A 16,923-nucleotide genomic window follows, 5' to 3' on the forward strand; every position below is an offset into this window, starting at 1 on the left:
ATGATGTGTCAGTGTTTTAGAAAATAAAAATGTCCTGTTTTAACCAGAGCCCGCCAGGTAAAGTGTTGTGGCCAATTGAAACTCAGAACATTTGGAAATATAAAAACAAATCACCACCAAGACCAAATATTTTCTAACCTTTTCCATTTCCATTCCATTTTCCAACAAGCCCTGGACGTTTAGTTGAAATATGAAGGTCTGTTCTACAGATATTTCTATTTTCAAATACACATAATACATTGTTTTCACCTGACCTGTGATTGGTTTTGGTGCTGAGGAAGCATAAACAGGGGTAAAACCAGAGTCGTGTGTCATGTTTGGAGAACTTTTAATACTTCAACAAGGACAAATTCTGAGGTGAATCACAGGTTTACAAAAAGAGGAGGCGAGTAAAAACATGGAGTAGAGCATCAGTAGATGTTCATCATATCTTTAAAAAATACGAGCCTCAGGTGTAAAACAACCTAAAAAACTGCAAGCTCTGCCATAACATTACGACCGTCTGTCCAACTTTGGGAGTCCAACATGGAGTCGAGCATCACATTCACGAACACAAGAGGGCTGAGGTGAGTTACTGGGTGGGGCCCACGGAGCAGGTCCGGTCCTCGTGTCACTTCCCTTCCCAAGCGTCCTCGCGCTGCTTGGCTGCCAGACGCTTCTGCTCTGCAGGATGAGTCACAGCCAGACGAGGAGACGCATCAGTCACCAAAGCGAACACGACATGACAAACAGACATGATTTGTCGCTACAAACACGCTGCAACTGTTGAGTCAAAAGACTTGGACGTGGCACTCGGAGCCGGCTGATCAGAGGCCTCCTGACACAAATAGAACAGAGGCCAACAGCCGACTAGGAAACACCATATCTTTGCGGTGGATGCTCATTTGTGGTTCTCCCTGCGTTTGCCCTTATGTTCGTCTGTGAGGGCTGCAGCCTGGACGCAGTTGGACTTTTTAGAGAGTGGCTCCCCGCCGTGGCGAGAACGGGGTAATGCAGCTACAAGCACGACACAATTCATCGTTTCTGCAGCAGCTTTTTAAACACAGAATAAATACAGAGGGGAACAGTGAAAGAGTGAATGTCAAAAAAAGATTTTATTTTATTTAACTATTTAAAGTGCCACTCGGTGGCTCCTGCCAACTACTACAATATCTGGGTTTATTTCAATTGCATGGCAGTAGTTTGCATGGCGTTTTTCCAAGATTCGTTTTCAATATCAGACAGTTACTAGAAAAATTATTTTAAAAAGAAAAAACGTTTTTTAACGTTATAATATATCTAAAATATATATGCAAACAGAGATGATACATAGATCACTTTTACTTATTTCCCTATTTTATTTTTATTTTTTTGGTATCATTTGATGAGCCCAGATTCCAGGTGTTTATAACAGGTGTGTGATGGTTTCTTGACTGCCTGCAAGCCATGTTTGCAAGACCTAAAATAAATAAAATAACACTCCCACCGAGACGCCAAATAATACCAACTTGTCCTCCAAGTCGGTAAGAACAACGATGAAAACAGGAACAACTGCAGCAACAATCCAAACTACCTCTTGCTTCCTGAAGTTTCCTCTTCTCTTCTTCCCTCTGCTCCTTGGTCACAGTGGTCTTCACACCCAGGGCACTGGTCACAAGTCTGCGGGCCAGAGCTGCGCTGGTCTTTGGCCTCTCTTTGTACGGCAGGAGGTAGTCTGAGTATGAAACAGACAGTTGTCAGTTGAATTCAAGACCCTATATATATTTTTTTTTTATTTATTTATTTATTTATTTATTTTTTTTGCTACCGTTATGTACTTACCTGAACAGCCTCGAGCTTTGGCCTTGGTTGCTGAGGAAGACTTGGAGAGCGGCCGCAGCTTCATCATCGAGTGCTTGGATCTCAGAGCTTCGCGAGCTGAACATGAAAGACATTTTTGGTGTTTATCTTTTCTTAAGAGTAATGATGAGCTCAAACCATTTTATGTGGCCTGTGTTTGCAGCTCACAGCAGCAATGCCATCTGACCACAATCACAATGTGAAATATGAAAGAGAAAGTGAACAGACTCACAAAAGCAAATACACAAATGCTAGTGTCAACATAGTTGTCTCACCATCTTGAGCACTGGAGAACAGACCCAGCGCATGTGTGTCATCCACCCACTTGATGTCAAAACCACTGCGTCTACAGATTAACAGCAACAAATGTAAGACTTGAGCATGAAACTCCATGAAGTTCCAGCCCGATGATGTACTCACAGATAGTTGTGAAAGCACTTGAGCAGGTCCTCTATCCTGAACTCTGGAGGGAAGTCATAGATCTCCACAATATGGGAGAGCTCGTCTGCTCTTAAGTCGACCTCCTCCTCTTCCTCCTCCTCACCATCAAACTTGTGCATGTTGTAGTAGTCAAATCTGGCCTCCTGGATAGACGTCTTTCCTTGACCGCTTGTCAGAGACAACTGAAGAAAGCAGAGCAAATCATTTAGACTGTTGAGGTCAACTTCTGCAGTCGGCTCTTCTCCTGATTCAGGAGGCATTGGTCGGACAAGTAACACTAAAGACACAGTGTTAGACAGGTTCCTTTGTGACTTTTCACTTTGTTGTTCAGTGTGTGGGTGAGTGCTGTTTCTTCACGAGTTTCGGTTGGGAGGTTGACGTTGCGATTGCTGAACTCGTTCTCTTGCTGAAAGTTTGTTGGGCAGTGTGGATGCGTCAGGTACGGAGCCCTGGAAGTGACATGCATGCGCTTATTTTTTTGAATGTGACATGCATGACTTTTTTTTTTCTTCTCCCGAGATAAGTTATCTTAAGATATTTTTATCTCGGGATAAAGAAATAAATAAAGTCATGCATGTGACATATGGTATTATTTTGAGTAGAAGGCACTTGATCAGGGTGTTAAAAGCGCACAGACTTGCAGACAGTGACTGACAACGTTGATGAACAGTTACAAAGCCATGGGAGACGTAGTGGTTCCAGGAGGACGTATACAAAATGCTGTGCTACGCATCTCGATTATCTCGAGATAACTGTTATCGCGAGATACGCATTATCACGAGATAAAAATGATCTCAAGATAACTGTTATCTTGGGCAAAAAAAAAAATGGATGTCACTTCCAGGGCTCCGTATGTCAATGTGCGTCCTTCACGAATGAAAGTTTCGTTTCTGATATTCCTACAAATGTTCGCTGCGCGTTTGCATCATTTGCCGTTTCAGCGCTGAGAGCGGGGCGGGTGGTTTGCGCTGATGTTAAGGTACATTCTATTGCACATATTGTGTATGTATGTATATAACCACACACCGACCTGCATCCACACCCACATCCTTCTAATGATTACTGTCACTAGTGCCGCAATACAACTCCAGTAAAAGGTTTGAACAGGACCTCCATCTCCAGTTATTGTGTTCTGACCGCCAGAACTTCTTAACCCTGAACCGCCACCTCCACACTCCCCTGAAGAGTCTCTCTACAATACACAGGTACCAGAAAGAGGAGGAGGAGCTATGACAGATGCAGACAGAGGGTAAGGATGTCAGGAACAACAGGCTACTTCAAAACAGCTGGCATCTCTTTTGATACCAGATATTTACATAAAATATATGGAAACTCCTGATCAGGTGAAAATCAAACGAGAGGATGGCACTTTCAGGAAGACACGAAACCCATCGCCACCTGCGAGTGCACACACTCAAATTCCTTACTGTCTCTTTTTTTAAAGTCGGATAAGAAATACGGCCGGTGACACCTGGAGGTCTACCAAGCAGAGCCATCTCCCAGTATGCTAGTGGTTTCTCACTGGCTTTACAATTGTTTTTCACATCTTAAGGGCAGCCGGTTCGTGGGGAAACCTTGGGTCAAACTGAACACACGATCAATATATTGATCTGACTTTTAGCTAAGAGGGCGTCTGCAAAACATGAAAAAATGGACGTCCGATTGACCACCGTAGCTGTGCCATTTTTTCATGTTTTGCAGACGCCCTCCTAGCTAAAAGCCTGATATTGTGATGACTAATATTATCAAACGTAAGAAAAAATGGAAATACAAAGAATCAGACTGATAAAACGTAACAATGGACTTGTTAATACCCTCATAAAATCATCACCAATACCAGTTGTAACCAATTGTAATTATCTCCACTTAAAGCAGGTCTGTCATGAACTGTTGTGAAAACTATGATGGCATCTGAAGCATTACTTCAGGTGTCCACCTTAACTTAACAAAAATACATCGCAGATCAGAGAGAATGAATGGCCTCTCAAGTGACAGAAGAAGAAAACCTTCTCTCACCTCTTCCATCAGCTGCTGACTGAGACAGTCTCCATCGTCATTAAACATGGTGTCCCAACTCTCCTCATCTGCATTCTCCTCCTCGCAGGATGCAGCCTCCAGCTGTGAGGTCCCTTCTGCCCTGGTGGTGTCTGAGGGGCCGCTGTTCTCTGCTGGAAGCTGCTCTTCGACCACATCAGGACTAGCTGTGCTACTCTGTGTTTGTGCCTCTTCCTTCGCCTTCTGCTCCGCTCTCTTCTTGTTCCTGGCATTCTTCCGTGCTTTGTCTGTGTATTTTGGTTGAGCTCTGGGTTTCACTTCTCCGCGGGATTGAGCGCCGTCTTTGGAGGCCTGCGACCGTTGTTTCGGTACATACAGAGCTTGGCTTGGCCTTTTGTGCTGAGACGGGGTTGGAGGTTGGGCAGCTTCACCGTCCTGCCTGGGTTCCTCCATCTTTATGGAGACAAATCACTTGCACATCTGGAATAATAGAAGGTGCATTCAGGAATCTCAGCCAAGCATATTAGTATAACACGACAAAGACACACAGCGAGCAAATGCAAATGACTAATATGGCGCATGGTGTTAGCAAAAATGACAAGCTAGTGAAGTGTTACCATGCGTGAGAGAGCTAACGTCAAACCGCACAATTTAGAGAGACATTCGATCGTTAAGAGTCGCTTGAGGACAAGATAACTTAAAAAATGAACCGTTGCTATCATGGGAGTCTTCCTAAATTCAGGATTACATTTATACCGACCATACTGGCTGAGCTTACCAGTGAATGGATTGTTTGACAACAAACGTCGCGCAGAAGACGTCATCTTAAAGCCGACGCAAAGCATTCTGGGCGATGTAGTGTTTTTGCACTCATTCTTTTTCTGCATTGGAATGGTCACCCACAGACATTTGTTATAATAATAATAATTATTATTATTATTATTGTCTGAAATGCTGCACAAAGTTTAGTTTTCTATCATTTTTCTTTACGTGTTTATGTGGAGTCGCTGCGCCTGCGCTGCTATTGGTCAAGGCTGATTTTGGCCAACACCGATTGGCTCACGACCAACTCGTTACACAAGCCGTTTCGTAAATTCTCCTGCTCGGCTTGTGTAACGTTTCAGATAAATAGCTCCGCTCGCTGAAAGCTGTGGATCTTTCTCTCTCATCCGGCTGCAGGTAAGACTGACCGATGTCATTTAACTGTAACTCGTTCTAAATGTCACCACCCGTTTGCACGCAATAGTCTGCACACCAAGAGTCGCTACTGTAAATATTTCTTCCTCACAATGTTTTCCTCCCCAGTTAAGTTCTTCTCAAAGGCAACATTTTCTCGAGTGTTAATTGTGTTGTTTGTTTTGTTTTGATAGAACGTGTCCCTATTTCCCTATTCTACAACTATGAACTATAATTGACTCCTGCACCTGGTTCCGGACGAACGCTTGTTGGAGCATCTTCAACATCTGTTGGTGTATTAGTCGGGATCGTGGCTTTCACAAGGGTTGAGCTTGAACATGTTAGTTGAATCACATTTGTTCATCGTCCAGTGTCTCAGCTGTGTCTCGAGATGGGTGATGGGAGAGACATAGAATGCAGTTTGTGACTCATCAGGTTGAACATTATTGAGGAAATAGCGGGAAAATGTGAATATATCAATCATAACAGAACCATAACAGTACAGTTATGAAATGAAAGTGTCCGTCTCCAATGTGTCTCATGTCTGGTGACAGTTTACAATCACTTTGGACTCACCTGGACACTTTTCCTAGGAGCTATTGAAGAAATTGTGAAAAAATATTAATATATTAATAATAATGGAATCATAATGGTAAAGATATGGAATGAAAGTGTCCGTCTCCAATGTGTCTCATGTCTGGTGATAGTTTACACTCACTCTGGACTCATCTGAACACTTTTCCTAGGAGCTATTGAAGAAATACTGAGAAAATATGAATATATTAATAATAATGGCATCATAACAGTACAGTTATGAAATGAAAGTGTCTGTCTCCAATGTGACTCATGTCTGGTGATAGTTTACACTCACTTTGGTCTCACCTGAACACTTTTCCTAGGAGCTAGGAGAAGATGTATTCAGTTCCGTCTTGAGTTGTCGAGGTCTCTAGAGTTGGTCAGTGGCTCCAGAGGTTTGTGATCTGTTCTCAGTGGACACACCCACGCTGAAGCCTGGCACTGTTTTTCTATTTGAGCATCATATTTCCTTTCTGCATCACATAGTCATCTATGTGCCACTGGTCTCCAACCATCCCTGATGGCATCAGAGTAAACAAGAGTAGGTTGTTTAAGGCTGAAACTTGAGATGGATCTGGTCCAGGAATTGCAACTCTGACTACCTCGGTGAACACTTCTCTGAGTTCAACTTTAATCTATCTGACTCCAGCTACTCCAAACCCTTCTTCAGGCACTGCCACTCTCCCATGTTTCTGCCATGGACTATGATGTCATCCATATACACAGGCCATATTGCAGGCCTTCCAGGGTCTCCATCATTTTTCTTTGGTACATTTCAGGTGCACTGGAGATGCCAAAGGAGGTCTGTTGAAGCAATATCTTCCATATTGTTATGTCCCCAGTCTAGGGGAAGGTGGACATAACAGGATTGTCTCAATCCTTCAAGCATTCCCGTCCCCTCAGCACCTTACTGACGTGTCGCAAATACCATGGCAGTCCCTGACAAAACAAACCTTTGAACCAATAGTCAGCTTCCAGCTGTCACTGAGAGACAGCGAGGCAAGCGGCTGACAACATCTATAGGAAGAGACGGCAGTCTTTTCTCCTCCAGCAAAAGTCAACAGGGATGTTTGAAGTGAAGGTGTTTCCCTTGTGTCCTTTCATGTGGCACCATAGAAAATAAAGCAAAACCTGACTGACAAATGTTGAGAGCAAGAAGCAGAAAGGAGGGAATTGTCACCTGCTAAGTCCAGTTTCAGTTAAGCTCTTAATTCTCTTGTGTTTTGTTGTCAGCCCTGCACCAACTGGTCAAAGCGATGTGGGGTCCGACTTGCCTTCTGCTCCTCCTCCTCATCGGCCTGTGCCGACAAGCCCAGGCCCAGTGGTCCGAGCCCATGTTTCAGGTCGTGACAGAGACCATGCTTCCTCACGACAGCCTGCACAACCCCACGCAGCTCAACTATGGCATGGCAGTAACGGACGTGGACGGAGATGGAGACCTGGAAGTGGTCGTGGCAGGGTGAGTGGATTGGTTCAAGCATGTTAGAATACATTAGCTAGCGCTGTATATTTATTATGTTTCAGATTCAATGGGCCCAACCTGGTGCTGAAGTATGACCGCAGCCAGGGGAAGCTGCAGAACATTGCTATTGATGACAGCAACTCTCCGTATTACGCTCTGAGAGATGTGGCGGGAAACGCCATCGGAGTGACAGCGTGCGATGTGGATGGAGACGGGCGAGAGGAGATCTACTTCCTCAACACCAACAACGCCTACTCTGGTGAGAGATTCACAAGTCGCATTCTGTTATATCCAAGTCCGTTTATTGTCAACAAACTACGTGTTGTCTAAGTCTCAAGTCACATTCTGTTGTATCCAAGTCCATTTATTGTCAACGAACTAAGTGTCATCGAAGCCTCAAGTCACATTCTGTTGTATCCAAGTCTGTTTATTGTTAACAAACTACGTGTCGTCTAAGTCTCAAGTCGCGTTCTTTTGTATCCAAGTCCGTTTATTGTCAACAAACTACGTGTTGTCTAAGTCTCAAGTCACATTCTGTTGTATCCAAGTCCGTTTATTGTCAACAAACTACGTGTTGTCTAAGTCTCAAGTCACATTCTGTTGTATCCAAGTCCGTTTATTGTCAACAAACTACGTGTTGTCTAAGTCTCAAGTCACATTCTGTTGTATCCAAGTCCGTTTATTGTCAACAAACTACGTGTCGTCTAAGTCTCAAGTCGCGTTCTTTTGTATCCAAGTCCGTTTATTGTCAACAAACTACGTGTTGTCGAAGTCTCAAGTCGCATTCTGTTGTATCCAAGTCCGTTTATTGTCAACAAACTACGTGTTGTCGAAGTCTCAAGTCGCATTCTGTTGTTTCCAAGTCTGTTTATTGTCAACGAACTACCTGTCGTTGACGTAAACATTGGATTCAAATCTCTTACCTGATTGAGTCTCTCAAAAGCATTGATGCATATTTGTCGCTTAAGATGGTTACATGAAAACAGCAGCCATTGTTATCCTCTCCCTCCCCACAAATATTAGATATATTCCTATATATGGACGCGTTATTGTGTTCAGCAATAATGCTGACTTGTGTATATTGATTTTTGATCAGATAGCGCCCTCTACTGCCGTAAAAATAAAACGTCTCACTCGTCCAATGATCGTTTTTAAACGAGTTCTGGTTTGTGGCACGTTTCCTCTGAATGTATAATGTGAAACAAATAATTTGGCAGTAAAATAAGTCTTCACTTAGGAAAGGCGTCGTACTCGGACAAGCTGTTCAAGTTCCGCAATGGTCGATTTGAGGATCTGCTCAGCGATGAGCTGAATGTGCGACGCGGTGTTGCTAACCGCATGGCGGGACGCTCAGTGGCCTGTGTGGACCGGAAGGTTGGTATTGAAAGAACTATTTTTTTTATATTTATGATCTTTTCTCTGGCATTTTAGATGAAGTCCTGATGAAGTCCTCAACTTCCTGTTTTATTTCTGACAGGGAACGGGCCGCTACTCTGTCTACGTGGCCAACTATGCCCGCAGAGACGTGGGACCTCACGCACTCCTGGAAATGGACGAGTCTGCCAGTGACGTGACCAGAGGTGTCATCGCTCTTTCCAATGTCGCCGCTGCAGCAGGCGTCAACAAGCTCACAGGTGAGACCCTGCCTCCGCCACGTCCCGTGCCGTGTGAAGGTGACACCTTCATGATGCCGTGCAGGAGGTCGCGGCGTCGTGGTGGGACCCATCCTCAGTCAGAGCCGCTCCGACGTCTTCTGCGATAATGAAAACGGACCCAACTTCCTGTTTATTAACAAAGGAGACGGAAGCTTTGGCGATGTGGCCAATAAAGCAGGTGAGTAGCTGTGTGTATGGACACAACAGTTCCATCCACCAGTGATGTTTAGTTACTGAGTAAGGTGTTACTCTTATGTCAAAACCTTCTAACGCGTTACTATTTCAAACAAGGGAATCAAATTAAAGTTACTTAGGTCACCGTGCGTTACTATTGTTGCCATTGTCGAACGTGAAATATTACCATTCGCTTTCTACAACTGTGTCTTTGGGCATGACGTCATGTGCGGGACATGCCAGTCACGGTTTCAACACGCGGGCAGCTCACGTGTCAAGCTGCTGGCTACACGGCAGTAAATAACAGAAGCGTGAGGAGAGAGATGCCCGTTTCTAACAGTAAATGCGGCCACTACTTTGAATCGGTGTCTGCCACAGATGAAGATATTAACCCTGCAGGCTCCACCAACGCGCAGAAATCACCGGTTAAAGAGAGCGAAATAAAATGTGAGGAAAGTGCAGACTCAAAAAACTATGTACCAGTTTTTTTTAAATCCTCTTGATAGGCCAAGCTAAACAACACTTATGATAGATTTTTAGACTTTTATAGATTATTTTTTCTTTGGTACAGGAAGAAACAGTACTGATGTGATGTGCTGGTGTTGCATTTTCTCTCGAAAGTCAGAAATAAAATGATCCTCCGGCGTGATGGCACATATAGGGAGTAACAGCAGCCACTTAAGTGCAACTACTGCCTCTAGGTGGCCAACAGGAGACGTGACACACTGAGACTTATACTTCTGCCTTGTAGTTTAAAAAATGTTAAAAAGTAAAATAATAATAAAAAATAATGGGGCATTACCTACATTTTATTATGGAAATGGCAATATATCACTTTGTTTCGTTTTTCATTCTTGTTGCTTTTTGTGAGTGGTTTTCGCTCCAATGGGTGAGAGTGTGTCAAAGTAAAATATTGACTGTACATTTATATAACTGAGATTGTGCTAAAAAAGAGAGCTGTAGTCGGCTGCCAAATGTAACTTGACAAGTAACTTGTAATCTAACTTAGTTACTTTTAAATTCAAGTAGTCAGTAAAGTAACTAAGTTACTTTTTGAGGGAGTAATCAGATTACTTTTTCAAAGTAACTGTGGCAACACTGCCGTCCACAAATGTGACCCTGATGTAAGTAACAACAGAAGCGTTTTCCTGCCACATTCAAAAACTGCCACCCAGGGGTCACGGCTTCATTCAGACCAGAGGTTATACTCAGACATCATGTTGTTCAACTTGGCTTCTGCAAGTAGCACCAGAGAGCTACTGCAGATTCCTACTCCATTGTCATTAATATTCCTAGTAAATCTTATTACATAACTAGTGTTTCCCTTACCTTTTTAATAAAAACACTTCCAGACGGGGGATGGAATATCTGGTCTTCTGGACTCTCATAAGGGCATCACCATCTTATGAGCCTCAGCTAGGCCAAGTACAGGTGGGCATCTATGGGCAATGGTGAAAGGCTAAAATCACATTGGTACAAAGCAGAACAATCTGTCTGATCTGTAGCTGTGACGTGTTGGTGGCACACAGGTGTGGAGGACAGGTACCAGCACGGCAGAGGCGTCGCCCTGACTGACTTCAACGGTGACGGTAAAACCGATATTGTTTACGGAAACTGGAACGGCCCCCACAGACTTTTCCTGCAGAGCGGCGATGAAAAGTTCAGGGTGAGTTAGAGACTTGACAAGTTCTGGAGAAGATTGTGAACCGATGTCCGTCTGAGTAGAACATTGCCACTGGAGCGTTTGCCACGCCGTCGCCGATCCGCACGGTCATCGCCGCTGACTTTGATAACGACAAGGAGCTGGAGGTTTTCTTCAACAACATCGCGTACATGGGACACGCCCCCAACTCGCTCTTCAGGTACCAGTGGTCCCTGGGAAAAGTCAAAAGACGGACTTTATTCCTGTGAATGTCTTTTCAGGGTGTCAAGAGTTGCTAACGCTGACCCTGCCATCCAGCAGCTGAATGTGGGTGATGCTGCGGAGCCACAAGGAAGAGGAACAGGTGAGCAGCCGCTCACTGCACTGAGGCTTCTTTCCATCCTGTGAATAAATGTGAACGTCTTTCTGTTCTGTTCAGGCGGAACAGTGACGGACCTGGACGGAGACGGACGTCTTGAGCTGCTGCTTGCTCACGGCGAAAGTGCCCAGCAGCCAATCTCTGTCTTCAGAGTCGCTCAGGTGTGTCTCACCAGGCCCAGTTCACGCGTGTCTCCTCGGCGATGAAAAGCAACCCGACTTAACTCTCATCCTCAGGGCTCGACCAACAACTGGCTGCGGGTCATTCCTCGGACGCAGTTCGGTGCGTTTGCCCGTGGTGCCAAGGTGACGGCGTTCACCAGCCAGAGCGGGCGACACACACGGATCATTGACGGCGGCTCTGGCTACCTGTGCGAGATGGAACCTGTGGCCCACTTTGGCTTAGGTAACAATGGCACTAACACTTGAGCAAGTGAAGGAATTCACCGCCACAGATCTGTGCGTTGGTAAACAAAGTAATGTATTTCAATAAAAATATTAGCGTTGGGTTGGCATGTGTTAACTTCAACCTGACTTGAGTGGAGTTCTGCCACATTCAGTCGCATTCACATCAAGCGGAGAGAAGACATTTGGTAGCTCAGGTGGTGGCAGGAATGTCAACTTGTAAACATCCATGTTGCTCAGGGAACGACCGAGTGATGGTCCTGGAAGTCTCCTGGCCTGATGAGACCGTCTTCACCCGCTCTGTTCTGCCCACTGAGATGAACAGCGTGGTGGAGATCGGATACCCGACAGAGGGCGCTGTGCTTTCCAATGACACGCAGGTCAGCGCAGAGATTCACATTCAGGTTTTCATCCTGGAACACTGTCAACACCTATGTCGTCTCCTCGTTTTTTATCTTGCAGTGTGGAGAAGGTTTTACAGTCAAGGGTGGCCGCTGTGCAGGTGAGATCCCAAGTTCCTCATTGACTCATTCAGTGCATTCAACATTTTGGTTTCTGCTTTGTAATGTATCGACAGATGTCTGAGGATGCATGCCGTGCAAAGGATGTGGGACTGGCTTTAACTCCACTCCTGTTTGGCCTTTTCTTTTTTAACGTTGCTCTGTGAGTAGCCTGAAACCTTTTTTTTTTTTTTTTTATAACCACTTTTAGTTGCTTTTTATTTCCAGTTTTGAATAAATCCCTTTTTTCTGGTTTTCTGTTGGCATTTTTTTGTATTTATTAAACCATGAAGAAGTTAAATGTGGATCCTGTTTCATTTCTTTCACTCATCATGTTGATAAACCAGTCAAAGAAGCTCTTGATGATTTTATTATGCATGTGTTCGTCGGCCAGAAAGATCCCGGTATGTTATTTTCATCCCACCATTTTGTGTGTAAGAGTTTGCTATATTAGAAACCTAGCAACAAGATTTATTTTTGTGATTATTTATTGCATTATTTAAATTCCTTTTCATGAACCGGTGGTTTTCATTAATATATACCTCATGTTTCGTTCATGATAATGTGTTGACACATACTTTGATGAGCCATATCTTAATGTTCGTATACTTGTGCTTGTTGCTAATAATATCATCTAAATGATTTATTTTCTTGTAATACAAATGAGACTTGTATATACATTTACATATACAGACACAATAATAATCCCATTTATATGTATTTTTTATTTTTTTGAATGAAGCCTAATAATCCTTCATAACGTTTAAAAAAGTCACTGTGTGCGTGTCTCTCCTCTCGTGTGCTCCTTCCAGATCCATTCTCTGAGGCGGTGCACTCCTCCTCTGCCTCCATGTTTGAAGCTCTCACTAACACTGCGTTCTGTCTTCAGAGTTTGTCAGCTCTGGCTGCTCTCTCATACCGGACACTCTTTCCTTACCTATGAGTCGTCCAATAGGAGGTGCTGATGATGGTCACATGATTTAAAATGCAGCCTTGCGTCTCAGAACAGTCGTAAGAGGTGAATGTTTTTTTTTAAGATAGAATAATATTTCTGTGATCTCTGCATCATCTTGTCATTTATGAAACTATGTTTATCCCCTACGCCTTTTACATTATTGTTGTATTTGCTTTCACACAGTCAACACTTGCAGTCATGATGAAAGAGCATTTATTTGTCAGCGGTGCATGTGATGTATAGACATAGTCAGGTGATAACAAAGACTGGCCAGTCGCTGCATAATCTCGACCGTCCTTGCTCTTTTATACATAAAGAGGAGGTGTAGATTAAAACACATGGGAAGATTCAGGAAGACACGACTAGTTACTGCTGGATTAATACTCTCCTTGCATAATAAAAGTGAAGAACTGCTCTAGTTCAGAGGTTGGCACTTCCCTTTGTGCGCGCGCTTGTGTCAGGAGGTGGTTTACCTTGGAAGATTTGCTACATATTGATCATATTTGGAACGACTTGTGGATCCCTGTGCTTCACCCGTGCGCATCTGCTGGAGCAGCAGATCGGTTGACACAGAGCTGCAGCAACGTCAGTCGGAAAATAAAAGGGAAAAGGGATGGAAGACGCACAAAACAACCAGGGTGTTTTTGAGTCAAAGCTTGAGGAAACAACCTTCCTTTCTCCTGGCGTCTGGATGTGCATGGGATGCTTTGGCTGGAGTGGTTTCATGGAGGTGGATAGTGGGGCGCGGCCAGTCATCGAGCGGTGCTGCTGGACACAGAGCTGCTGCCTGAGGTGGAGCCACTGGAGCCTCGGTCTTCGTAGATGGAGATCTCTATCTGGAGGGAGAAGTTAGGGACTCAAAGCTGCAGAGGTGGAGCTGAGAAGTGAGACAGATGAGAGTCAGGGAGCCCAGACTCAGATGGTCTGAACATGTGGAGAGAAGAGACAGTGGATGAAGAATGGAATTGGAGATGGAGGAAGAGGATGAGGTTCGCAGATCAAGGTGGGGTTCCAGCTGAGGATCTAATGTGGGGTCAGGATACAACACGCATCCCCCTCTCGATTGGATCCGTGATGAGCAGACCTCTTGGGGCGTAGACCTTCTCATTCTGCTCCTGGATGTACTTGGCGATCTTCCTCAGCACCTGAGAGAAGGGAAAGAATATGAGTATGAGAGGCAGCGTGAAGCATGTGGCAAAGCCTGACCTTCTCATAGCGCGTCTCCATGCAGAGGAAGATCAGATACGCGGTGGAGCAGGCCAGGCATCCCTCCAGGTAAGACTGCCCTCCGATCTTCTCCGCCTCGGCGTAGTAACTGTTCAGCGTCTTGACCGTGTCCTCGAAGAGAGTTCGCTCAATCTGCCAACACATTGAACAAGGGAAATGGATTCACTCGTGACTTCAGGACTGAAGATCCAGTGGATGTGGCTCAAACCCGACTTGCTGTTGCAGTCACACTCCAACAGATGGAACAATATTAGCCCTTGAGTTTGCCGCCACTCCTTTGTATGAAGCTTTTACATGGAGGAGCAACACAGACCACACTGAACTAGCCAGCAGCAACTTCATGGACGGTCAGTAACTGTCTTCTGGTTTTGTACCAGACTCACATTAGAAATGAATTCCAATAGAAGAGAAAGGGTGGAGGCGAAACAAGAGGATCTGGGTCGACAGATGTTGGACAGGCAATGTGCATGCATTCGAAGGCCATATGCTTCTCCTACCCTGCTCTCCAGCTCCGAGGGGAACTTGGTCTGAAACTTGCAGGTGGTCCCTTCACTGTAGTCCCTCTGGATGAAGACTTTGTTGGCCAAGGATGCGCTGTGCCTCAACTCCTGGAGGTTGTGGAACTGGGGAGGAATCAGACGACAGAGTGACAGAGATGGATACATGGAGCTTTGATACAGCATCCGGCTCATGGGTTCCCCTGAGGAGGACGATCTGCTCTCTTCACCTGATGTTGGCAAACCGCTGCTGATGTTTACATTTGGGAGCCAGACTGTCATCCATCAGTGTTTCTGCGTCGCTGGCTCTTTCACAATCGCGCTATCACTTTCTGTTTTCAGAAAACTGGCAGAGATCCATGAGGAAGCCCCATGTTGTGTGAGGGCCTGTCTAGGCCTCAGGTGCAGCCATCTCTACTCTCTACTCCAGTGAAGAGACAGACATGTTTTATGTTACGTAACCGCTGTACTCCTGTGTTGTCTACGTTGTACTAAGATAGCTAGCCTTGCCCAGCTCTGTTTTTACTGGACATTGCATCAAGAATCGAAGGGATGCTAATCCCTCTCGTAGACAGACTATGAAATCAGAGTATTTAAAAAGTATCAAGTATTTAAAATGGTTGTTCAAGATTATTTGGGTCAAATACAAAACATTTATTGTGAATCATGCAGCATCAGGATGTCATAAGACACGAGGAGCATTTTTTAAATTGATTCAGACTCGGGGACGTGACGCTGTATCAGGCTTTTTTTGCTCCTTCTTCTTTCCAAGCAGGAGTTATAAGCGAGAAAAACACTTCACAACTTTATGGGAACAAAATGGAATGAGTTATGAACAAAATATTTGTCTTCCAAATGTAGTGATCTGAGAAAATACAGCGTCTAAGAGGCGCCATAACACAGTAATCCAATTCAGACAGTGAAAAAGTGCATGTGACTAAAACAAAATAGACCACAGCTGACTAGGCCCTGATTCTTCAGGGGACAGGCAGCAAAGGTTTTCAGTACATAGGAAGTACTTGCTAAGTGCTGCAAACTTTATCGGCTTTATATTGAAGCATAAACCTATAAAACAGCACGTGGCACCACCTTTGTCTTAATGTTTTTACTCTCAAGTGTGTGTTGTGTCATCGTGGGGGGTGTTCAATATACATACAATATACTATAGAGTCCAGATTGTCTTGACATCTTTGTTTTTAAGAACTCTGCTTGGTTGATCTATAAGAGCACCCAGTACCCTTCAAACATGCATTTTAAAGACGCTGGAATTTGTATTTAAATGCTGTTATTACATGCGCTTTCACTCTGAACAAGACACTATAAAATCCGTGTAAGTTGCGAAAGATCAATCGACTCTTATCTAATCTCTTATCTACTTTCTATTGGATTGGTATTTCCACCCCGTGTCGGCGCGATGGCTTCGTGTGGAGCGGGGTCTGGGACGGCGCTGTCCGTGGTTCTGGAGGCTGCGTGTGTCGAAGCGGATTAACGCGACGAACAATAGCGCTGCTGTCACTCAATCTTGTAAACATCCCAGGGTTGAGCCTTATTTCAGAGTGGAAGTGGAAGCGCCCGGTACATTGGCGAGAAATATTTTGGAAATATTCTCGCACTGAGCCAAAAACATCGCAGGGAACTAGCTTGAAAATGTAGGACACGGTGGTCTGTGTGTCTTGATTCTGGTTCAGCCGGTGGTGGAGAATGTTCCCGTGAAGCCAGCTCGGTGTATTCTCTCCATAACCACACTGTTGCGCGTTATTAATATTGAAATATTATTCAAATAAACGTCGGCGGCTCACCTCTGTCGCCATGTTTCCATCCGTCGGGACACTCGGCTCGCGCTAGTGGGGCACGAGGGCTGATAGGATGAGGGCGGGGCAGGGGCGGGGCTTGTGTATTGACGACATATCAAGGAGGCGATTTACAGTCAGGGATCAATGACTTCACATTTAAACCACTTGCATTTTTCCGCTTTCCAGACCAAACCGCTTCCACTTGTCAAAGTGCATGACACATAGCAAT

The 16,923-nt window shown here is 44.6% G+C and overlaps 3 protein-coding genes across 7 annotated transcripts; 1 reads left to right on the plus strand and 2 right to left on the minus strand.

Moving 5' to 3' along the window:
- Window positions 1–340: 340 nt before the first annotated feature.
- LOC128753977 (coiled-coil domain-containing protein R3HCC1L-like) lies at window positions 341–5,812 on the minus strand. Of its 4 annotated transcripts, none has more exons than XM_053856246.1 (7): window positions 5,679–5,812; window positions 4,276–4,734; window positions 2,239–2,441; window positions 2,094–2,164; window positions 1,801–1,896; window positions 1,553–1,693; window positions 341–658 (listed from the first exon to the last, which is right to left on the minus strand). In XM_053856246.1, the coding sequence occupies exons 2-7, from the start codon at window positions 4,705–4,707 to the stop codon at window positions 465–467; spliced, it is 1,137 nt and encodes a 378-aa protein (XP_053712221.1). In that variant the 5' UTR covers window positions 4,708–4,734; window positions 5,679–5,812; the 3' UTR covers window positions 341–464. The 4 variants fall into 4 exon arrangements, with proteins under 4 accessions (XP_053712221.1, XP_053712219.1, XP_053712220.1 ...); XM_053856244.1 differs by lacking the exon at window positions 5,679–5,812 and adding an exon at window positions 5,033–5,151; XM_053856245.1 differs by lacking the exon at window positions 5,679–5,812 and adding an exon at window positions 5,015–5,030.
- Window positions 5,288–12,523, plus strand: LOC128753967 (cartilage acidic protein 1-like). 2 transcript variants are annotated; one of them, XM_053856222.1, is made up of 14 exons: window positions 5,288–5,433; window positions 7,240–7,465; window positions 7,531–7,727; window positions 8,706–8,842; window positions 8,946–9,102; window positions 9,167–9,301; window positions 10,827–10,963; window positions 11,023–11,159; window positions 11,221–11,303; window positions 11,379–11,479; window positions 11,555–11,723; window positions 11,963–12,102; window positions 12,185–12,224; window positions 12,300–12,523. In XM_053856222.1, the coding sequence occupies exons 2-14, from the start codon at window positions 7,263–7,265 to the stop codon at window positions 12,305–12,307; spliced, it is 1,644 nt and encodes a 547-aa protein (XP_053712197.1). In that variant the 5' UTR covers window positions 5,288–5,433; window positions 7,240–7,262; the 3' UTR covers window positions 12,308–12,523. The 2 variants fall into 2 exon arrangements, with proteins under 2 accessions (XP_053712197.1, XP_053712198.1); XM_053856223.1 differs by lacking the exon at window positions 5,288–5,433 and adding an exon at window positions 5,506–5,770.
- An 850-nt stretch (window positions 12,524–13,373) lies between these two features.
- On the minus strand, window positions 13,374–16,776 carry LOC128753987 (golgin subfamily A member 7B-like). The gene is made up of 5 exons (XM_053856259.1): window positions 16,701–16,776; window positions 14,902–15,027; window positions 14,384–14,536; window positions 14,221–14,322; window positions 13,374–14,013 (listed from the first exon to the last, which is right to left on the minus strand). The coding sequence occupies exons 1-5, from the start codon at window positions 16,710–16,712 to the stop codon at window positions 13,930–13,932; spliced, it is 477 nt and encodes a 158-aa protein (XP_053712234.1). The 5' UTR covers window positions 16,713–16,776; the 3' UTR covers window positions 13,374–13,929.
- Between the last annotated feature and the right edge of the window lie 147 nt (window positions 16,777–16,923).

The sequence above is a fragment of the Synchiropus splendidus genome, chromosome 2, assembly GCF_027744825.2.
Source record: "Synchiropus splendidus isolate RoL2022-P1 chromosome 2, RoL_Sspl_1.0, whole genome shotgun sequence".
NCBI classification, from domain to species: domain Eukaryota; kingdom Metazoa; phylum Chordata; class Actinopteri; order Syngnathiformes; family Callionymidae; genus Synchiropus; species Synchiropus splendidus.